A 24,582-nucleotide genomic window follows, 5' to 3' on the forward strand; every position below is an offset into this window, starting at 1 on the left:
CAATGTAAATTACACACAAGATTATATTTGTGTCTTTCATTGTATTTCTTTGGGACAGCTATTTAGATATTCTAATGTGCAGTACAGCATGTAGAGAAGTCCACTACACTAGTTGACTCAGAAATGGCAAAAAAAAAAAAAACCCAAAACCAAACTATATTATACCGCATAAGACAATTTTCAAATGTATTTCCTACTGGATATCTTGAAACCTCCACAGCAATGAGAGGTATAACTGGGAAGGATTTTGCAGGAGAAACTCTTAAAGCAAGAACTCAAGCTGACTCTGGTTCCGTTTGTTCTCTGGTTCATGCATGTAATTCTTAAGTTACAGGAAAATCCACTAAACACGGAGGCCATGCACTAACCAAACAAGCCACAGTGTGATCCGAACAATGGAAGGAGGAGGTGGCAAGATCTCCCTCAGGACTGAGCCTCTCCTCTCCACTGCCTCTCTTCTCCCTCACTTCCTCCTCCTTCCCTTTCCTTCTCCTTCTCACTTGCCAGTTGCTGGGTACTTCCTACCACAGCTCCTCCCCAAAACAACTGGCATCTCTGGCACATTTGGTTTTTCTTTCTCTTCTGTTGTTCGTTTTGCTGTGTATTTCCTTTAAAAAGTTATATCAAATGTTCATGAAGTGGACTTGTATTATGTTTTAATGACTCAGTATAGTTCTTACTTCTTTATAAACAAAAGATGCAAGAAGGATTCTTTTTTTTTTTTTAAGCATTCAAGAAAATGGAAGTGCTTTTTTGCTTCTCCAAGATTCTTGATTGGGTTGTTGGTCTCGTTTTGTCTTTCAGAGTTAGAGGCCTTCCCCTTGGGCCCTTCCCTGGTCTAGGCCATGAGATTCAAACAGAGCAACATTCATCCAGTCACTCAGAGAGGCACCTAAGCTGCCCTGGATCCTGAGTTCTGACAGCAACTGAGGGGCCTGTCTGTGGTCCTGGACCTACACACGTCCTTCAGATCCTCTTATACCCACGGACCTACCAAACAGTGTGTTTGTTTTCTTAAATAAAAGGTAATGAAGAAAATGTTTAATTGTTGCCTTTAACGTCTGAAAAAAAGGAAGAGCCGAAGAACGAGAAGGCATGACTAATGAAAAGCACGTTTCCAAGTGGTTTTAACAGAACCCCTTTCAGTGGTTCTGACATTTTACTAAGGGTTTCTTGGAATGCATTTCCAAAAATAGTTCAGTAGAGAGTCATTTCTGGCAAAAAACGAAAGAAAAACAACCATGTCCATTCAACTCACATGTAATTGTCCACACATATAAACAAGAAAAACAGTTTTATATTCGGCTAAAAAGTGACATCGTGGTTCAATAACTTAATGTTGGCTAAGTATCAAAATATTTTTAGTTAAGGAAAAGTTATAAGCAGTACTTATTAAATCTAAGGTAGCTTCCAGGTGACCCTTCTTTTGATCACCGCTTGTATTTATAAGGAGGTAGAGTTCCAAAGCAATGATATAAGTCCATACAGCTATCAGTTAGGAATCAGATTGTTAACACATTGGACCAAAACTCAAACACTGCATCTGATTACAATCGACTCCTATTTCAATCAGGCTAACAAATCAAAACACATGCTTTTGTAGCCTCGCAGCTTTGAACTCATAGAGCTTTCAGCAAACGTGTGACATGTATTTTTGCATCTCTAATGTACAAGATATTAAGCCAAAGAAAGATCACCTCTGGACTAGAGTAGACAATACCTTTGTTCAGAAATTGATGAAGGAATTAAAAATAATCTCATCAGAAGTTATCTAGCATAAAAATTAATGTTACCAATAGTCAAATGCATGCCAAAAGATAAATGCGCAAAGAACGAGAGTCATTTCCAGTCCTACCTTATTATGTGTCTGAGTCTGTCCAACCAGTATGAGGATGTTAGATGAGATGATAGACAGGCAGAAGTTAATCAGAATTATGGACCTCTCAGAGCGTATATACCTAGCCAGAAAGAGGAAGAGAGTCTCATTTCAGTTGAAAAACTCTGCGCTGTGTAACTGGTGGAGGTTATCTGAACAAGAGTTTACAGGAGTAAGACTAGGGAAAATTCCGTTTTCATAAATATATTTCTTAGGTACCCAGTTTTCTAGTGCATGACAAGAGGTTTTTAAGCTAAATTGTACGTAGCAATTAGACTAGATTGTAATATGGCATTTCATTTCTGACAGAGCCTATTAAACACCTGATCATGATAAGTTCTTTTTATTAGAAATATAACACTTTTTGGAAATATATCAATGAGTGTGATTATATACATGCATATATATATGCACACACATATAAATTCATGTATAAATGAGATTTACGATTATCATATGCATTGACCAATAGAACTCTGAGAACCAGAAAGTAAAACTCCACACAGATTCTGAGGTCTCACACTTTTGTGCATGAGGAGAATGTCATTACTTTTGTGGTACTGTAAACATTATAAACTACTCAAGAATTTTCATGAGGCCAGGAAATGACTGAAAACCTGTTAACACAAAGAGAAACTCAGAAACACACACACACACACACACACACACACAGAGAGAGAGAGAGAGAGAGAGAGAGAGAGAAGTTGACACCTTGTTGGCATCCTCCACATTTTACCCTAATGAACAAGTACCTCAGCACTCTACTGTACAATTTTCAAGTGCACCAGGGCAAGCTGTACATTGATAGAGAAAACTTCAGAATCCAACACTCTACCAGCTGTTTACCCTGGCAGAGTGATGCTTGAGTCCCCTTGTAGTAAATCACTAAGTGACAGTAACTAAAAGAAAACCTTGTACTTGCTGTGTTCAGCCGTTCAGTTTGTATTAGAACACTGAATCACATCCCACCACAGATGTGGGCTTCCTGGATAATGCTGGATGGTCGAGTCAAGGGTCTGGAGTTACTTTTGGAAAAATCAGTGAATCAAAGCTTCTCTCTCTCTCTCTCTCTCTCTCTCTCTCTCCATCTTTTTCTCCCATTCTTTCTCTATTCCATGCTGTCATTGAAAAGTATCTAGGCAGAAGTTTTCCATTCCATCAGAAAGTCCAGAGATGAAAGCACTCTCCCCCACCCCAAAAAAGAGATTTTTTAAAACATATATGATGTCAAAATACTGAAAAGATTTAATTTAATTTATTTATTTACTTTATTTATTTTTTTTTTTGGCCAGTCCTGGGCCTTGGACTCAGGGCCTGGGCACTGTCCCTGGCTTCTTCCCGCTCAAGGCTAGCACTCTGCCACTTGAGCCACAGCGCCACTTCTGGCCATTTTCTGTATATGTGGTGCTGGGGAATCGAACCCAGGGCCTCATGTATACAAGGCAAGCACTCTTGCCACTAGGCCATATCCCCAGCCCCTGAAAAGATTTTATAAATATAAAATAAAATTTTCTCTCTTCACAAAAGAAACCCAAGGAGGACTAGCTTCGGCCAGCTCTCGGGTCAGTGTGACCCTACCAAACACTGCCCAGGAATGCCAGACTTCTGAGACACTCCTGTGCAAATGAGCCAAAATGTGCGCACACAGCACTGGGGTCTTGGGTTCTTTGGTATAAGACATGGAAACTCTTAATAACTTGGACATTTTAAACATCATTGATAATTCCTGCCCCCCAAAGAGGAAAATCTCATAATAAAGAACAATTATTTTTAATATTAAAAATTAATAACTCATTTAGAAATTCTTAACTGAATTTAACATTATTAAATAAGACACAGACTGGCAGATTGTTCAGATAGGAACATCAACTTTTGGAAAATTAATAATGAAAACATTCGGAATAAAATCAATTATCCATGTACTAAAATAATACCTGCATTGTTAGACCACTTTAAATAATCAACATGGATATAAAATGCTTAACATTTAATATGTAAGATATATTGGAAAGTTTGGACCTAACAGTTATACCTTCATTACCAATATATGAGTAGGCTAGACATTATAAACCTCAGAGACCTAAGTATAAAGAAATCACTTGGAAAACTATTGTATTTTCACATGCTCTAGAAAGGATGCTATTCCAAATAATGTAGAACCACAAAACAATCTAATAGTTTTCATCAGTTTTGTGTGCTCTGTGGCTTCTTTTTAACAAATCTGTGAAATCTAATTTACTGTAAACAACCAAGAGAGCTTGCCTAGCTCAGTGTCAACTGTCAGTGCTGTAATGCGGAATTTGAGAATTTAGGACTGGAGGCCATGTTTCTATGAGGGAGAGACTAATTGTACTCTTAGACTCAATGGCCACTGAGATTAACAGAAGCCAAAGACATACCCCACGCCTACAGGTAAAAGCAACTTGTTGAAGGCTACCGTTCTGTCATGTGAGCTCGGAATACAAGTGTGTGTGAATGCTGTGTGTTTATTTACGTTTACCATAAACAAATACATAGGGAAGAGTAAGACCACAGCAACTGTGTTACAGGTTTTGGAAAAACCTGTGAGGTCATCACATTCCAGGTGTTCCATGAGCAGCTGTGCACGAGGTCCACCTCAGTCACCTACCTCCATAACGCTGCGTAGACCACGGCCAGGGTGATCAGGGCCAAGCAGGAAAGGCCACTGCCCACTATGAGGGTCACTGAGGGTGTGCCAGAGGATTCCATGATCTGTGAATTAAACAGAACAAAAAAGGAAGAACACCTTGTTTTGAATTGAATTTAAATGACTTTTAGGTCTCATTCGAAATGGCCTCAGTAGTTGTTATAAGTGAGCAGATACTAATCCATGGACAAACCCATTCACCATCCTGGAGCTCTCTCCCCTCACGCCCCCTTCTGAGTCTACAGCCCTTGGTTTATGATTCACGGCTTGGGGAGAGCTCTCTAAAATAAACACTCCAACTTGGTCAGCATTCCTCTGCTTTTCTTTTAGCTGAAATCCAAAGCAACATTTATTTCTCTTCAGCTAAGTAAAGATGTTTCACAATTTGATTCTTGGCAAAAATTTATCTTGATGTGTTCATTTAACAAGGCATATATTATCCAAACCTTGTATGTGGATGTTAAAAAATTCTCAAACTTTCTGACTTTTGACAAGTTTGTTCTAAGCCCAACATTCTCAAAATACATTTTGCTTACTTGGCCTCAAAAGATTCTGTAGGAAATACAATGGCATAAATTAAGACTTTCATATTTAATTTATTATTTGTGGAGGTAACTTCCACAATGCCAATATCAGTCTCTCAAAACATGACCTTGAAAACTAAGTCTAACATCTTTAAAAGCACTTAAACCAACCCCAAAGTTCCTTTTCTTAGACACTCACATGACATGTACTAGTGAAATTTGTGTTTTTCCAGTTCTTATACTGGAATTTTGAAGGGATAGGCTTTAAGATTAAATATGTCCTAAAAGGCTTAGATAGGGATATCAAAATAGGTATTTTGCCATCAAAACAAGAAAGAATAAGGAGCTCCTTTGGGCCAAATGGAGGCAGAAAGTCACATTTGTGGGAAAAATCCTCTCTTCAGCATTTCAGTTCTTGTAATATTTTCTCACAATGCATGTGGCAAACCATCATCTCTTTGAGACAGCTGTCTCTTGCAGAAACTCCTGCTGCAAAACCTACATACTCCAGACAGCCGTGCTTCCATGCAAACTTCAATTGATTTAAAAATATGCCTCTGTCTCCAAGGATACCCAGTGCGGAGAGCCAGCGCGGACGCGCGGGCCGGGTCCGGGGTCCTCCTTCCGCACTGACACTGTTCTCCCCATTCCCCCAGCAGCCTTCCCGGCTGGAAATCGAGGTGAAGCTGGCCAGTATTTTGTATCCGAAACTTCGCAGCCTTTCGGTAACGTGACGGGAGCACGTCTGAACACCCAGACTGCAGAAATGCCAAGTTGGAAGGCGTAGAATCGAGGGGGATTGGGGGGGAGGGGGAGTGGAACACGTACCCCCCCCCCCCCGCCCACCACCCCGGAGCTCCGGCCGCCGCGGAGGCGCGGGGCCCGCGGCGAGGCCGCCCCGCAAGCCCTGCCCATCGCCCCCGGGCCGGGCCGGGCCGGGCCGGTGCGAGCCCGGCTTCCCTTTGTTACTCACTATTTCTCTAGGTTGCTGAGCCAAAATGGCGAAGGTGGAGAGACGATCACACAAGCATTTCGTGTGGGATGCATCCGTGAGCACGGTTCTGCATCCCCGCGTGGACCACGCTCCCGGCGAGTGGTTCCTGCGAGAGGGGCGAGAGGGGCGAGGGGGGCGGGCGGTGAGCGCGCCGGGCGGCCGGGCCCGGCCCGAGGGGGACGCGGCTCGGCCCCGGCGCCCGCGGCCCTGCCCGCCCGGGGGGATCCGCGGCTCGGGGCGCGGGGCGCGATCGGGAAGCCGCGCGGGCCCGGCGGAGCCGGCGCGGCGGGGCGGGGCGCGGCGGGGCGGGGGAGCTGTCCAGCGCCCGCGGTGCTGAAGCCGGGGCGCGCGGGGCCTGGGCCCCCGGCCGGCTCCCCGGCCCCCCGCGGGCGCTCGCGGCGCGGGCCGGCTCGGCGCCCCGCGCCCCGGCCGGCCCCGCACCCGGCTCCCTCCCCGCCTGGAAGGTTACCGGGGCTCGGAGGCCCGGGCGGCTCCGCGCCCGCCGGGATCCGCCGCGGTGGGGTTTTCGCCGGGACACGGGGGGCCGCGGCGGCCTCCGCTGGCGCCCGGCCTCACGGCTGAGCCCGCGCCGGGGGAGGGTGGGTCCCCGCGCCGCGCCGCGCCCCGCGCAGCCCCGGCATCGCCGCCCCGCGGCCTCCCCGGGCCGAGCTCACGCGAACCCCGGCAGCGAGCGCGTCCTGAACAAAGCGCCCGGGCCCAGCGCGGCGGGACCGGCCGGGCGGCGGGCCTGGCGCGGCCTCCCCGGCGCAGCCATGCAAAATGCTAGAACATACGGCGCCGCTGCCACCCCAGCGGAACAATAAAAATGGTATCCGCCAAGGTCTCTTTTGGAGGAGGGGGGACCTGCCACCCCCGGCCGAACTACTCCACAGGAGGGGAGGAGGCGAGAAGAGCGGCGGGCCGCGACCAATCGGCGCCGCGCTCCTCACACGTGCTCGGGGTGGACCGCACCAACTGCCGCCTCCCTCCCCGCAGGCGTGGAAACTCTCCAGCCGGCCAACCTGCGCGAGGGGCGCGCGGGGGGCGCGCGGGGGGGGGGCGCTGCGGGGGATTGCGGGGGGCGCTCGGGGGGTGACTGCGGGGGCGCGCGGGAGACACGTGGGGGCGCGCGGGGGGGCACGGGGGGGGCGCGGGGTGGGAGCGGGGGGCGCACGGGGGACACGTGGGGGCGCGCGGGGGGGCGCTGGGGGGATTGCGGGGGGAATGCGGGGGGCGCACGGGGGACACGTGGGGGCGCGGGGGGGGCGCTGGGGGGATTGCGGGGGGTGTGTGGGGGCGCGCGGGGGACACGTGGGGGCGCGGGGGGGATCGCGGGGGGCGCACGGGGGACACGTGGGGACGCGGGGGGCGCTGGGGGGGATTGCGGGGGGATTGCGGGGGGCGCACGGGGGACACGTGGGGGCGCGTGGGTGGGTGAGGGGGCGCACAGGGGACACGTGGGGGCGCGCGATGGGCTCGGGGAGCGCGTGGGGGCGCGCAGGGTGGGTGCGGGGGGCTCGCGGGGGACGCGGGGTGGGAGCCGGGGGGGGGGGCGCGGGGGCACACGGGGAGCGGGTGGGGTGGGCGCCGGGCGCCCCCACGCGCCGCCTCCCTCCGCTCAGGAGGACTCCAGGGCTCCAGGCGGAAAGCACCCCTTTGTTAGGACAGTTCCCAGGTTGCCTTCCAGGGCTCTGAGTGCCGGAGCTGCGGGGATCGAGCTCCGGCGAGGGGCTTCTCCGTGGCGCGCGGGGTGAGCCTCGGCTTTAGCTCACGGAGCGCCTCTATGCCACCCTGTGCCCGTGCCGGGGCTTGAGCGCGGCTGCTCTGCACTCAAGGTGGGTGCTCTTCCACTTGGAGCCACACACAGCTCCACTTCTGGCCTTTGGCTGCGAATAGGAGTCCCCGGGACTGTCCTGCCTGGGCTGTCCTGCCTGGGCTGGCTTTGAACTGTGATCCTCAGACCTAAGTTTCCTGAATAGCTAGGATTACAGGCTTGAACCCCCAGCGTCCAGCAAATGATAACATTGGTCATATTGATGATTATCCATCCAGGATAATTAACACTATCACCATTTGGTAGCGATTACTGATATTTTTAAACACTTGTGATTAGCTGCTATCAAAGTTTGTAACTCAGTACACTCTTAGTTGTAATTTATTTTTAAAAGAAAGCACTATATTTGGACAGTTACATAAAATTATACCTAATTTTACATAAATACTTGTAAGTCGTAACCACATAAAAATTGCTTAAGCTCCTTTTCTTTCTCTTAATACCAGGTAATCATAACCTATCTGCCTACCTATCACCTTTCTCTTTCTTTTCCTCTTTTGTGCCAGTACTGGGGCTAGAACTCAGGGCCTGGGAGCTGTTCCTAACCTTTGTTACTAAAAGCTAGTGCCCTATCACTTGAGACACATCTCCATTTTCAGCTCTGTACTGGTTAGCTGGAGATAAGAGTCTCATGCATTTACCTGCCTGGGCTGGCTTCAAAGTAGGATTCTCAGAGGGCAGCCGCCTGAATATCTTGGATTACAGCAGTGAGCCACCAGTGCCCGGCTCTTTTCGAAGCTGACATCAGTGACGCCATTAAATGCAGGGCATTCCACTGCAGTTCCGCTTCACCATTACAGGACTCACATTCACCCCATGCTTTCATGTTCTCCTGACAAACGGCTAAGGCCAAACATTTATCTCAGATGATCAGAGGCCAGGGCAGGAACATGCACAGAAGAGACCCTGATGGGCTTCCAAGTACAGCATCCACCTTATCCCTTCTGCCTGGCATTCACCAACCCCGTGCACTGTCTGTAACTGCAGGATGGAATCCAGGACTTGCGCTTTCCAAGTCTGCAGTTACGCCCCCTAAACCAACTCAAGATCTTAACAACAACAACAAAAAAAAAGCACTGTAAATATACCCCACAGAAAAGTTACTGTGGTTGGCACTAAGCTTTTGATATGAAGTCTGTACTCAGTGTAATGTTGCTGGAGTCTAAAGATCATGCACATCTCTTTTACGTGATAGCTTTAGAGAAGAAGGTCCTCTTGCTTTACTCTGCAGTTCTGCCCCAGACAAAACCAGGAGGCTAGCCTCTGTGAGCTCGCACTATGCCTCCTTCCCGCCTCTCCCCAGCCTAGTCCGGCCCTAGTGGCTCTCCCGTGTAATCCTAGCTACTCAGGAGGCTGAGATCTGAGGACCAGGGTGACGACCGAAGCTTTGCACGGGTTAACTTTAATAGTTGAAGAAGTATGATGTCATTTTGAGGCTACAGTTTATGCTGTTTCACACAAGTCTCTTGATACCTCGTGATGACATCGAGCTCTCGTGAATTTGTGTTTCAATCACTAGTATGAATAACGCTGCTGTCACAACCCCTGGAGTACACGCGGCCCGTGCCGTGCTTCCCACTTCTCACCGCCCACCCCACGGAGCGGGGCACTGGACTGTTCCAGCAGTCGCATTACTCTTCCCGCGTCAGGGTTCTGAGTGCTGCAATAAATAGTGTATCTGTAAATTGTTCTTACTAGTAAGTCTAGGGTGCTGACAACAAGGCAAACAGATGCAATGAAATATGTATGAAAATTAAAGATATAACAAAACATTCTTTGTGGGTTATTAGCAGTCATCTGACCATCTCCCGCTCACAATCAAAGGAGGAATGTAGTAGAGCTTTTCTGCCGCAAGCTTCCAAAAGTGTATATCACAAATAGTCTGTAAAAATGTAGAGCATAAGATCTGGTAATTTCCAGTTGACTCTTTTATTTGAAGTCTTTACCCAATTTTCTAGTCAGTTGTGTGGTTTCTTTTTTGTCTGTGTATTGGTTGTTCTTATTTCTTGTAGCTTTAAATAACATGGCATTAATCTATATCCTCTAGCTGGCATTTAAACTTAAATGATACAACTAAATTGAAGTTATTTGCTTACTCTGATAAAAGCTGTTTAATAAAAAAAAAACTTACAGCAAATATAGTAACACATTTCAAAACCATTCCAAGAAACCATACTTTTAATCTTTTGGAAAATCAATACATGTAGATACATCACTTCAATCATGCTTTTTATAAAACTGGCTACCTTTCTCTGTATTTAATAATAAGTAAGTTATTTACTATGAGTTGTAAACTTTGAGACTCACATTAACTCTTACTAGATTGATTCCACTTATTCAAATTTCAGTTACAGTTTCCTATTACACTTCCTCACATATGTTCTAAATGTAAACAATACTTCCTAATTATAGCAATGGTTAATTTGTAGGAATTTAGTGAATCTATACTTTTTTTTTTTTTTGGCCAGTCCTGGAACTTGCAGGGCCTGAGCACTGTCCCTGGCTTCATTTTGCTCAAGGCTAGCACTCTGCCACTTGAGCCACAGCACCACTTCTGGCTTTTTCTGTTAATGTGGTGCTGAGGAATCGAACCCAGGGCTTCATGCCTGGTAGGCAAGCACTCTACCACGAAGCCACATTCCCAGCCCCGAATCTATATTATTTTAAAGCATATAATACATCCAAGTAATGGTGTATATCTGGTTCTTGTAAATTACAGAAATTTGGGAAGTACAGATGAGGAAATAGTCCCACTTTTGAGAAGAACGTCTTTGAGTGAAATCTGCACTTCAAATCCTAACCACATTGCTACACATAGCAATGACTACTCTGTTAGAAGAAGTCAATCACAGAATTAGACAATTTTGCGGGATGTAGCTTCAGATCTGGGCATTGGTTTTGGATATTTGCTATACATTACAATTACCAAGGGAGCTTTAAAAATTAACCTGGGGTGGGTCTTGACCAGGACTGCCCTGCTGTCTAGTGTTCTCTGGGCGGCTGGACATGTGGCCAGGGTTCAGAACTGCGGGTCTGTCCCCACCAAGCCTCACGGGAAAGGACAGTGCCGTGCAGCCAGCTCTGGAGACCCGCGGCAAGCCAGAGTGAGAAGCACAGCTAGGTTTCTCATTCCCAAACCTGGGGTGTCTTTCAATGCTCATTTTCACTGTTTTGAAACGATATGAGCATGCGCTACGAAGTTCAGACCTAAGGATGTAAACAGCAGCTGAAGTCGGTTCTTATTAGGAAGGTGCGAAGCCACGTCACCGGTGAGGACGGGACTCAGAAGTCCCAGCATGCCTCTCTCCCATCCACCGTGCTGGGCGTGGAGTCCAGCGACCCCCTCCCCCCACCAGTGGCTGTGCCTGGAGGAGCGCTGTCCCTCCCCCATCCCCACGTGCCCCTGCCAATCGATTCCTCTTTCCACCGACACCGCAGCACTAGCGGATGAGTCCATCTCATGTCTCACACAAGGAACGTTCTCCATGCCACACAGGGACTCTGAGCTTTTGGGAACTGTGTCTTCTTGACAAATATCCACATAACTGGACATTTTTCCTTTTGCATTTCAATGGCAGGCCTTTTCATCTTGGTTCTAATTCACTTCCTCTCTCTCGGCCTGAAGCACAGAATCCAAAGTGTCAACGCTCTAAATAGGTGCATCTATTTGCTCTTTGTGTCCAAACCTCGTCTGATGATGAACTCTGAAAGACAGCACGTCCGTCCCTCTGCTAGTTCTGCTCCAGCAGTGAGGTCTGAGTCGATACGTGTTTATCAAGTGCTTTTCAACGACAGCTGAGGAACAGGTCACAGAAAATTAAACTTTAGAGAAACTGAAAACTTGGTTGGGAAGATTACAAAGAATCTAAGCATATGTTTTATGTCTTGATTCTGCAAGTCAATCTGGAAAATGCTGTCAGTTCTACCCTCCATGCCAGTCCACCCAAGGTTGACTATTTCCATTCCGGCCCCCTACTCTCCAGTTCCATTTGTCAGTTTTTCTTCTGGTCTAACTCCCCGAAAAAGACAAAGCCCGTACGATGTTCTTCTACGCATGCCCGTGTTGCTCTCTGCAGGCCCGTGCTGTTGTACACGTGCCTGAGATGTTGTATGTGTGCCAGTGTTGTTGATCCCTCGTTTTCACTTAGTGGTCTTCTGTTTCCTTCCATTCTTCATTTGTAAACGAGGATGAGCTCCTTGTTAGTCTGCCCTGATGGCTCGCTTCTGGTCTATTTCATTGGTGCAGCGCGTGCTCTTCAAAGCTGTTCCCGTTGCTTGTCCCTCTCACACGAGCGAGGCCTGCAGAGTCGGGGTCACAACAGGCACGCACGCCGGAGAAGCCCCGTCTCTGCTCTGCTGCGGGGGAGGCCCGTGGCTGGACAGGAAGGTGCCACTGGACGGTGGACATGGTGCCGGCTTCTTAGGAGGTCTAAGTGGTCTCGGTTTCCACGTGCATCAGTGATGTGCTCCCGCCATGTTCAGTCGCCAGGCCAGGCACTCGGAGGACGCCGACTGGCTCCAACCACCAGGCCATGAGCCAGGCCACGCCCAATCCCAGTCCCAGGGTGGACGCCACACGCGCAGAACTAGCCCAACGGCTGAGCCACAGAATGGCGAGCCAGTGAGGGCTGCTTTAAACCACTGGCACCGGAGAGCTTCTTCTACAACATGTGGTAAACCCTCGCACTCCCTGCACCCCGCGACCTTGCTCTACACAGACGCCTCGCGTGGACGCCTGATGTGGACACCTCACGTGGACAGCTCGCGTGGATGGCTCGCGTGGATGGCTCGCGTGGACACCTCACGTGGACGCCTCACGTGGACGGCTCGCGTGGACACCTCACGTGGACAGCTCGCGTGGACAGCTCGCGTGGACGGCTCGCGCGACACCTCACGTGGACGGCTCACGTGGACGCCTCACGTGGACACCTCGCGTGGACGGCTCGCGTGGACGCCTGATGTGGACACCTCGCGTGGACGGCTCGTGTGGACGGCTCGCGTGGACGGCTCGCGTGACACCTCACGTGGACGGCTCACGTGGACGCCTCACGTGGACACCTCGCGTGGACGGCTCGCGTGGACGCCTCACGTGGACACCTCGCGTGGACACCTCACGTGGACGGCTCGCGTGGACGGCTCGCGTGGACACCTCACGTGGACGGCTCGCGTGGACACCTCGCGTGAACACCTCACGTGGACACCTCGCGTGGACGGCTCGCGTGGACACCTCACGTGGACGGCTCACGTGGACAGCTCGCGTGGACGCCTCGCGTGGACGGCTCGCGTGGACACCTCGCGTGAACACCTCACGTGGACACCTCGCGTGAACACCTCGCATGGACGGCTCACGTGGACGCCTCACGTGGACACCTCGCGTGAACACCTCACGTGGACACCTCGCGTGGACGGCTCGCGTGGACACCTCACGTGGACGGCTCACGTGAACACCTCACGTGGACACCTCGCGTGGACGCCTCACGTGGACAGCTCGCGTGGACACCTCACGTGGACGGCTCACGTGGACGCCTCACGTGGACACCTCGCGTGAACACCTCACGTGGACACCTCGCGTGGACACCTCACGTGGACGCCTCACGTGGACGGCTCGCGTGGACGCCTCGCGTGGACGGCTCGCGTGGACACCTCGCGTGGACACCTCACGTGGACGGCTCACGTGGACGCCTCGCGTGGACACCTCACGTGGACGCCTCACGTGGACGGCTCACGTGGACACCTCCCATGAACACCTCACGTGGACACCTCGCGTGAACACCTCACACAGACAGGCCTCCACTTTACCCTCCACACTGCACTGCTCATGTGACTAAACCCTGAACCTAGCAAGTCTATTGACACCATTTTTCTAGCAACTCATGTATCCTTAGAATTTTTTTAGTGAAAAAGGAATTAAAATGAACACGTGTAACGACGGGCCCATTCATTTTATTTTTCTGCTGGTCGCAGTCCTGAACTCAGAGCACGGGCACTGCCCTGTATGTTTTTGGCTAAGGGCTGGTCTTCTAGCACTGGCACATGGGTCCATTTCTGTCTTACTTCTCATGAACTGGAGATAAGAGTCTCATTCCCTCTCCTGACTGGGCTGTCTCTGAACCATGGTCCTCAGATGTCAGCCTTCTGATTAGCAAGGATTACAGGTAGGAACCACTTGCTCTTGGGTTGTGCATTTCCTTAGACATACTATGATTGAACAGTTAATGGGCTGTCATATAATGTGAGCATCACTTTTAAATAGACAAGGGAACAATGAACTATGTGGGTCATCTTATGGCAACATGTGCTCTGTCGCTGTCATCTGGAACCAGATCTGAAGTATCATATACAAGGGATACTTCTATATGCACTTAAGTTCGTGTTTTGTTTGTCTTTAGATTACCAGAATGTAGGTATGATTAGGATGTGGATATGATTAAATCCATTCCGTATTCCGAGTATAAAGCACTATTTGATGTGTATAGGGCTGTCTCACAAATATCTGTTGAATGTATACCCAATAGGGATAACTGGATTTTCACATCCCATTCATTCATCCATGCTCTCACTCATTTATGAATATTTTTGCCACCATCTACTATGAATGACACGGGCTCTGTGGTAGATTGTGTTGTGGACACGAGGGATTTCTGCTGTGCCGTTCAGAGCCTGAGGGTACCAGTAGAACTCAGCTTGCAGGTGCATTGCATCTGTTTTGTTGTCATGAAATGCACACTGAAACCAAGAGTACGTCACTCTTGGGGTCATTGAACATCGCTTACAAAAACAGTAGCAACAGTTTATTGTCAGTAACATCTTTTTTTTGTTTTTTTTTTTTTAAACAGTAGAACTAAGAGGGCGGAAGGAATATGGGAAGGAATTACATTAAGGAAGCCAGTCTACTGGGTTATAAATATGTATAAGTATTTTCACTATGATTTATTAATAATTAAAGGTTAAAATATGCTAGCTGCCATCATCAATTACTCAATAGGCAAATAGTAATAATCAGACTAATGAAAATAGCAGCTAACATTTATCGAGTGTCTACTCACTGTTAGGTGCTGTAGTGGATACATAAGATAAAAACTTAAAAAACAAACCTTAAAGTAGGATATGGGGCACATGCCTGTAGTCCCAGCTACTTGGGAGCCTATGTTGGGAGAATCATTTGAGCCCAAGAGTTCAAGACCAGCCCAGACAAGATAGTGGGACCTTGTTTACAAGAAATGTATTTGTACATCTTTCAGTTAAATGCCAAGGTGGACATTGCTGCTGTGTTTCCTAGAGGGAGACTGAGATAAGCAGAGTAGCTGTGTCCATGAAGGACCATTAGGACCCTAGAAAGCTTAGAGTTGACAGTTGTCTGAACATCTCCATCCACCAAATATGCTCATGCAAACCCAGGCAATCTATCTTTGGTGCTATTATTTGGGGTTGACAAACCTAAATGGAGCCAAGAGATAGAGACTTTCCAAAGGACAGTCAGCTGAACAGAAAGCTCTGCCAGGAGCTGAGGCGGCAGAATTGGGAGCACATCACCCTCCTGCTCACCCTGCCCATCAGCGTGGGGCACACAGAGAAGACAGCTCGGCCAAAATAGTGAAGTACAAGAAGGCATCTGGAAGGAAGGAGCATGGAGGACTGGAGTCCTACCGGAAGATGATGGGGAGGGCCTCATGCCCATGTGACTGGCCAAAAGCCAACATGAGAGTGAGAAGATGTAGCTGGAGAACAGTCCTTGAGAAAACTGAGAGGGAGTCGGCCTTCTAGAGCACCACCAGGGGCTAAACACTGGGGAGCTCACAGGAGGTGGAATGGCCCAGAGGGAGGCCCTTCAACTGGATCCAGAGTGGCGAGATGTTTTCATGAAAACCGAGAGCCTGAGACCTCCAAGTGTGCACGGAAAAGTCTGCCAGTCTCTCATCGCCAATTAACCAGCAAAAAAGCCAGAGGTGGAGCTGTGGCTCCAGTGGTAAAGCACCAGCTTTGAGCAGAAAAGCTAAAGGACAGTACTCAGGCCCTGAGTTCAAGCCCCAGAACTAGCAACAAAAAGAAAAAAGAAAGGAAGGAAAAAAAAAGAGAAAGGAAGGAGGGAGGGAGGGAGAGAAGGAGGGAGCGAAGGAAGGAAAGAAGGGCGGAAGGAAGGTAGGTCTTTTGAGAAGGAGAAAGGCATGATTGCTTTCAATAGGCTAGAAGAATATTCAGTACAAAGTTTCATTTATACCACTCAAAAACTTTGGTTCTCATAAATTTCAAAATATTTAAACCCTTAAACAAAACAAAAATCATTGGGAAGAAAAAGGAGAGGCAATGTAAAATATGGGTATATGGAAATAAAATTTTAAATGGATTTAGAGACATTAGTTACTAGATATGACATGCTTAATAAAACAACAAAATATATTTAACCTCTGTTTATAACTAGATTGTTCTTTAGTATTGTCAGGGGCAGGTCCTAAATTATTATCATTTTTATCTATTGTTTTTCCCCAAAGACTTTAAATTATCTTTAACACTGGATGTCAATTACCCCCCAAATCACAAGGTAATTCATTCTAGTTAGATTTTTTCCCCTTTTATCTGGCTGTTAACCAATTTTTACTCTGGTATAATGTGCAACAGCTGAGACGCATGAGCCCAGAAAGCAGAATTATTGAAAAAACACAGAGCAAATGTAAGCATGTCACTTTCCACACTACTTGTCAGTTCTCTAGACACAAAGCCAGTCCTGGGATATGTCTAGACCCTTGTAAAGTTGCTAACACAGTGCATACGAGGCCTTGCTAATGTCACATCAACTTGCTCATCTTCTGCTTCTAATGGCTAAGGCTCAAGTCGATTTTTATAGAGGATCAATCTCAAGTGTATACATACAGAAAAATATAGAGAGAAAAGTGACTGGAAATATATTTAAAAATAACTAATTGTATAAATGTAATTGAAAATAATAATGTCTTGGGTACTGAGTTAAAGATATGGTTTTAGTCATTCCTTTATAAGTTTTCATATTTTTCTAGTTATCCCAAGTAACTATATTACCTTTAGGACCAGAAAAGATTTATTTTTGAGATTCAGAAAATAAAAGAAGATCATTATAGTTTGTATTCACAGTAAAGGAATACTTCTCCTTAGATAACTTTCATGACTTGAACCAAGTATTTCTCTCACCAGCAAATGAAAATAGTTGTCTTAAAAGAAACTCTACAAGGCAGGAGCCAGTGGCTCACGCCTGTAATTCTAGCTACTTCAGGAGGCTGAGATCTGAGGATTGAGGTTCAAAGCCAGCCTGGGTAGGAAAGTCCGTGAGACTCTTACGTCCAATTAACCACCAGAAAACCAGAAGTGGTGCTGTGGCTCAAAGTGATAGTGCACTGGCCTGAGCTGAAGAGCTCAGCGGAGTCCAAGCCCCATGACCAACAACAAAAAAGGAAAGAAAGAAAATCTACATATATTTTTCAACATGCATGTGTCTTTATGTGTGATTTAGGAACATCCGCATTTGTATGTGATCCAGAAATGTCTATGTGATCTAGGAATATCTGCATTTGTATATGATTTAGGACTACTCACATTTCAAGTTCACTTGACTTCCAAGACTTTGGGTGGTCACATTGCTTTGTCTTGTGTGAGGTCTTTTCTTCATACCTTAAGGTATCACAGTGCACTGAAGTGGATTAACAATGGTTTCATTTCCCGAGACATCCATTTTTATTATCACTCACTAATTATTAAGAAACTATAGGGGCTGGGAATATGGCCTAGTGGCAAGAGGGCCTGCCTCGTATACATGAAGCCCTGGGCTCAATTCCCCAGCACCACATATACAGAAAACGGCCGGAAGTGGTGCTGTGGCTCAAGTGGCAGAGTGCTAGCCTTGAGCAAAAAGAAGCCAGGGACAGTGCTCAGGCCCTGAGTCCAAGCCCTGGGACTGGCCAAAAAAAAAAAAAAAAAGAAAAGAAACTATAGTATTATGTAATCTCATTCTAAATTTATACACGTGATCTTTTCTGAGTTATAATGATAGGGTAGCTGATATGTAACACCTGTTTATCCCTATCTATCTATCATCTATTTTTTATCTACCATATATGTATAATCTATCTATAATCTATTTCCTCTTGTCTATCTACCGTTCACCTACCATTTTTCTCTCTTAATATACAGATAGACGGATAGATAGACAGACAAATATAGAGGTATATACTTTGGGGTGCAGAGCAGCATTTGAGCTCAGGGCCGGGCACCCTCGGGCAGACACACTTCCCGTGCAGCTGCTCCTGTTGTGCTGGTCACTTCTGAGGGAAGGTTGTACACCTGGAGGGACGGACATGCCCTGACTTGCCCAGGCCCACTCTGTGCAGACCAAGCCCCACTGACTCTTCTGCCTGGACAGGGCAGGAGCCTCCCAATCTCAGCCTCCCATGTGGTTCAGGATGACAGGCAAGAGCCACTGGCACCTGGCTTATAACTGACATCTTGAGCTACAACCATTAAGTTGAAGACATTCAAAAGAGCTAATATGTAGTCCTAAGCACACAAACGAAGGTTGATGAAATGAAAGTTTCTCCTGAAACTTTATGCTAAGTATCTTGAAAAGCGATAATAAGACTTGAGAAATTTTCCAATTCCTAATGCCTCTAAATCAAATCTAAATGGTTGAAGCAATTCCTATGAGGTGTATTTCTAAAGCATTTTAACATCATTGTAAAACTTCCATCTTTGAGGTCCAACGCCCTTCTATTGCTAAGATTTCATAGTAAAAAAAAAAAGAAATCCCAACAACCAGGGATATAATCACTGCGTCAGCATTTGGGCTAATTGTATCCATTATATTTTGCACCCTCTCATTTGTTTTTAGAGGATCAATAGAGGAGGGCTTAGGTGTAAACGCACCTAGCTATGCTTGGGCAGCTACCTACGAGTTCACTCTTCGCTGAGTTAAACAGCATGAGCATACGCCTATTCTCCTACTCCAAATTGGAAAAAGAGGTCTCAATAATGTTCTGTTGGGACGAGACACTGAATCACTAAGGATGAAAACTTAGTTAACTCGCTAAAAATCTGATGGGCCACACATCTGTGGTTTTGATATTAGTATTAGTTTCACAAAATAGAAATTTAAAATCTTGAGAATCATACTTCAAAACTAGGATTTATTCATGGTTGCTTACAGAGGAAATTTACTTTGTTTAAATGACTACTGGAAGGAAATAACAGCCCTCGAGCAGGGCAGACGGGAGTTCTGAGGACTAGAGGGGTGTTTCCTTGTTCATTTAGGCATTATGTGTGATTTGGGGGCCTGGGTACCAGGGGGGAGGAAATGGAGGTGACTATAGCAACTGAATAAAATGTGATGACATACGAAGATATAGAAAACAGGTCAAGTGGTTTCCACGTGAAAACCTGGACTCCATTAAAATATGAACAGACTCATCTATCACCTTCAGCCAAGTGCTTCAAAATCATGTATTTTTTAGCTCACATATTTTGTGTCCATCTGAATGTGACTAATTTGTGTGTGTGCGTGCGTGCGTTCGCGCGCGCCAATCCTGGTGTTTGAACTCAGGACCTTGGCACTGTCCCTGATCTGTTTTGCTCAAGGCTAGCACTCACTTAAATTGTAGCTCAAGTGTTTTTTTTTTGTTTGTTTGTTTTGTTTTTAAAGCTTGACTTTTTTTTCTAGTTAATTACAGATAAGAGTCTCATGGACTTTGCTGCCCAGGCTGACTTCAAACTGTGATCTTCCAATCTCAGTTTCCTGACTAGCTAGGATTACAGGCATGAGCCTGTGCTGCCCAGCTTGAATTCTTGAAAAGGCCCATCAAATATCTCAATGCTACAATTTCAAGGTGTAAAAGCTCACTCAGTAAAAGCCATGCTGCAAATCATTTGTACCAAGTCAAAGCTAGAGGTAAGTTCAACTCCCGAATCAAAATACTGAAGATTTTTGTGTGTGTACGCCAGTGGTGGGGCTTGAACTCAGGGCCCCGGCACTGTAAAGCCCCTTCGCTTTTTGGCTCAAGGCTCATGCAATATCACTGGAACCACAGCTCCGCTTCTGGCTTGCCCCCTCCCCAACATTTGGTTTATTTTTGTTTTTATCATTAGCGTTTAGTTGTACAAAGGAGTTGTCATTTAGCAAAGCAGCTTTTGAACACACTATGTCAATGTCACCCCTTTCGACATTCTCATCCATCACTCTCAACCATCCTTTACCTCAGGTTTCTTAATTTGGTAGGATATACATTAGATTCTTGACTACATTCTCCCCCCTCTTATCTTCTTCATTCATTTATCCTTTTCCTCCTGATCTAACCCCAACCCTTTTGAGCACCAGCTTCCTGGTGTTTCATTTTGCTGAACTTTGACTTTGCCTTTCTAAGGAATTACACTGTCTGAGATCACCCTTGAATCTACCATATTACAGTTTAAAGATTTGTATTTACTTGTACACCCCCCCAATGTATTTACCTGTATTTTTATAAGCTGATTGTGACTTCCACATAGGAGGAAAACATGTATCCTTTGACTCTCTGGGCCTGGCTTGTTTCACTAAACATAATTTTTCCAGGTCTTTCCATTTCTTTACAAATGGTACGATATCTTTCTAATGATTGGGTAAAATTTCATTGTGTATATATACCACATTTTCTTGACTCATTTGTCCATTGAGGAGCATCTGGGCTGATTCCATACCTTTGCTATGGTATAGAGTGCTGCAATGAATATGGTTGTACTGGTGGCTTTACTGTATCCTGGTTTGGTGATTCCTTAAAAAACTAAACACAGAACTACCCTGTGATCCAAAAATTCCACTCCTTGCATTTATCAAAAAGATTATAAACCAAAAAGATTATAAACTTGATGTTTTCTGATTATTTGGAAATTAGAGTGCCAGTTTTTCCTGATAGGATTGGCTTTGAATTTTGACCCTCAGACTGCAGTGTCCTGAGTAGCTGTGTTCACAGGTGTTCACCATCAGTGCTGGGCACACTGAACAAAATGCTGGCTTTTACCTTCTAGTTAAAAGCCCACCTCATGGGCTAAGGACAGGAGGCCTCCCAGGGGATGTAACCCATGGAAGTGACCTGACCTATGACTCAAGTGTCTTTCCCTTACACACAACCAGAGCCTGGAATGTTCTACTCATCCTACAGAATGTTCTGCTCATAAAACCGTATAAATAGGGCATGAGGTCTTACATCTGTAATCACAGCTACTGAAGAGGTAGAGATCTGAGGACTGAGGTTCAAAGTTAGCCTGGGCAGGACAGTGTAAGACTCTTGTCTCTAATAAATCACCCCAAAAAGGTTGAAGTGGAGTCATGGCTCCACATGTAGAGTGTTAGCCTTGAAGGGAAAAGCTAAGGGACAGAGCCCAAGCTCTGATTTCAAGCCCCAGTACTGGCACAAATAAACAAATAAATAAAGACTGTATAATCTTAAGTGATTCTGACACTTTTCCTATGACAAGAAATGTAAGCTTCCTCTAAAGCAGATGAGAACATTAATCTATACACTCAGATACTGAATTGCTTCAACTACTACTTCAAATCTGGGTTCCTGACTCAGTCATAAAATGAAGGCTCAGCCTCCTGAGAGTTAGGTGATTTTCTGCATGGCTGTGGCCTCCAGTTGTGCTCATGCTGTCCTTCAGTTCCCTTTCCCTCTGAACCTCAGTCAAGGATGATCCCTAACCTTCATGTGCAGAATTTCCATCCCACTGTGCAGGTGAGCTGGCTCATGTAACTCCACCTATTCTGGAGGTAAAGATGGAGGTGGGCAAAAGCTTGAAGAGGCCCCTTTGAGCCAGCGAGCTGGGCCTGGCCACACACCTCTATCCAGCCACTGGAGGGCAACAGGTAAAATGAGCCAGACTGGCCATGGAAAAATAGACAAGACTCTGAAAAATAACTAAAAGGGTTTAGAACTTGGTTTATTTGTACAGTACCTAACAAACACAAGGCCTGGAGTTCAAACCCCGATACTACCAAAAACAAAAACAACAACAAAAGGCTGGCCTGCCATATTGGTGGACTAATGTTATGGAGACAAGTTATCAGATGGTGCCTGTCACTGGCGCAAACTGTCGGTGGAAAAGCTTCCCAGTTCCCCAGGGAAAACCAGACACTGAGATGTTCTAGAATGAAGACATTCTGCCTTGTAGCTACTGATCTAGGACTCAAGGACAGCTTCAAGGACTCAGAAGGTTTTCTGTCGGGTCTTCCCGATGACTGTTAAGAAGTTTGCTTATCCTCACAAGGGCACAGAAAATTTACTTTGCTGATAGCAAATTTCTACTTTGCAGTGTTCAAAGAAGCAAATTATCTATGTTTAAATCGCTCTCAATTAAGTCATTAAATGGATTTTCTTTTTCTTTTTTGAAGTACTGAGGATTGACCTCAGGGCCCAGGGCTGTGTTTGAGCCACACCCAAGTCTCTTTTGCTTTTGGCATGGTGACTGGTATAGGGCCTCTTGACTAGCCTTAGACAGTGCTCCTCCAGTCTCTGCCTTCTGAAACGCTGGGATTACAGGCCTGCGTTATCCTGCCTGGTCTCTAAATGTATTGCTAGTGTCTCGAGAGTTTAACTGTGACCACAGACAGAAAGGGACTCAGCCAGGAAAACAGCCCTGGGAAGAAAATGCCACCTGTCACTATTTCCTATCATCAGCAATAAGGTCACAGTTAAAGTGGCTTCCATAACTGTGTGTGCATGTGTGTGTATCTGTGCAGATGTGGTGTGTATCAGTCCTGGGGCTTGAACACAGGGGCTGTATGCTGTCCTTCAGCCTTTTTGCCCAAGGCTAGTATTCTACCACTTGAGCCATAACTCCATTCAATTTTTTTTTGATAGTACTTCAATTTGAATATAGGATCTTCAGCCTGGAGATCAAGTGCTGTACCACTCCAGCCATAACCCCATCCTTTTTATTTTGGCATTTACTTATTTTACAGATAGGGTCTCAAGTTCTTGCCTGGGCCACCTCATACTGCAATCGTGCTTCTTCCACCTGTCTAAGCATTTGGATCACAGAAAGGCACTGCCACACCTAGCTTGATTGCTGAAGGGGGGATCTTGCTAAATTTAGTTTGTCAGGTAGCCTTGTACAGTCTTCTTCCAGATTCTGTCTCCCAACTAAGTGGGAATAGAGGCATGAACTACTAGGTGTGGCTATTATCTATCTATCTATCTATCTATCTATCTATCTATCTATCTATCTATCTCTATCTCTATCTATCATCTATCTGCCATCTATCATCTATCTATAATCTTCCATCTATCTATGCCTATGTATCATTTATTTATACACATTATCTACATATCTCTGAATATATGTATATATCTGTGTATGTATTTATCATCTACATGTATGTATCTATCATTTATTTATCTATGCTTCTGTGTATGTATGTATGCATGTATGCATCTGTCTGTCTGTCTGTCTACTATCTATCTTTTCCCAGTGCTGGGGAATGAATACAGGTCTTGTGAATGCTAAACAAACACCCTACTACTTGAGCTACACCCCCCTCCTTCATTTTGTGTGTGTTTGCCAGTCCTGGGGCTTGAACTCTGGGCCTTGTGCTCTTACTTAGCTTTTTTACTCAAGGCTGGCTCTCTGTCACTTGAGTCGTACTTCCACTTTCGAATTTTGGCTGGCTAATTAGAGGTAAGAGCCTCTTGAATTTCTCTGCTTGCCCGGGCTTCACACAGTGGGCATCAGATCTCAGCCTTCTGAGTGGCTAGGATTACAGACGTGAGCGCTGGCGCCGGGCTGCCTGTATCTCTTAACATATGAGAAAACTGCATCTCCCTCAGCAGTGGCCTTATCCCGTGACTACGTGAAGCTTTGAAGACCCAGGAGCTAAGCACATCACAGCTGGCCCACTGGCATGACCTCACAGATCTGCACTAGCTCCACATTTCCTAGAGGCTGCAACCGCCAGCCCCCCCCCACGCCCCCACCCCCGCCCCGGAGTGCTACCTTACCCAGTCACCTTCCTCTCGTTACTACACGTACAGAGCAAAGCCTCCTCTAGGAGCCTGCCGGCTCTCTACGGAAAGTCAAGCACAGAGAAGAATAGCAACAAGAGGAAGAATTTGATGTTGGGGTCTTCCGTCCGTCTACCAGCAGTTCAGACTTGGCTACTGAGAAGTGAACTCTGGCCTGGCCTGGCATGAAGCGACCAATTGAGCAACAGCCCCAGCCCTTCTGTTTCTCTTTCCTTCTGAGATAAGGAAGGTGTCAGGGCTCACTGGCTTTGCCGGGATGGGCTCAAGCTCCTGGTTCTTCTGCCTCTTCCACTTCAGTGGCTGGGACCCTATACGTGCCATCTCTGCCTCAATATGATTTCTTTTAAGATTGTGGGTGCAGACATTCTTCAAGTAATTTACTCGTGCACTTGAGAACTAGTGTTCCTTTCATGTCGTACCTGACAAGTTCGAAAGGACTCCACCGCTATTCAGCGTTTTCTCTCTTCCCTCTTTACAGAGCGGCCGGGTCCACATGAAGGAGAGTTCTATCAATGTACATAAACCCAGACAGAAGCTGCCCGCCTGCATAGTTTGCATGACATTCTGCTGTGAATGCGAACTTGCAAACAGAAAATGTTTACCAGTGGACTCTAAGATTTGACTTTTATTTAAAATGTGAGCATCTTCTGTGGCAGAATAAACTCTGTGACCAATA

General features: G+C 46.5%; 1 protein-coding gene across 1 annotated transcript in view; it reads right to left on the minus strand.

The window, feature by feature from the left end:
- LOC125357774 (adhesion G protein-coupled receptor B3-like) overlaps window positions 1-24,582 on the minus strand; it is a 135,648-nt gene that overhangs the window by 10,123 nt on the left and 100,943 nt on the right. Inside the window, exons 5-8 of the mRNA XM_048354693.1 lie at window positions 6,042-6,168; window positions 4,506-4,609; window positions 1,856-1,958; window positions 758-838 (exon numbers count right to left, since the gene is read on the minus strand). Of these exons, the coding sequence (XP_048210650.1) occupies window positions 758-838; window positions 1,856-1,958; window positions 4,506-4,609; window positions 6,042-6,168 (415 nt within the window). The remainder of the gene's footprint in view (window positions 1-757; window positions 839-1,855; window positions 1,959-4,505; window positions 4,610-6,041; window positions 6,169-24,582) is intronic.

Source organism: Perognathus longimembris, chromosome 9 (assembly GCF_023159225.1).
Source record: "Perognathus longimembris pacificus isolate PPM17 chromosome 9, ASM2315922v1, whole genome shotgun sequence".
NCBI classification, from domain to species: domain Eukaryota; kingdom Metazoa; phylum Chordata; class Mammalia; order Rodentia; family Heteromyidae; genus Perognathus; species Perognathus longimembris.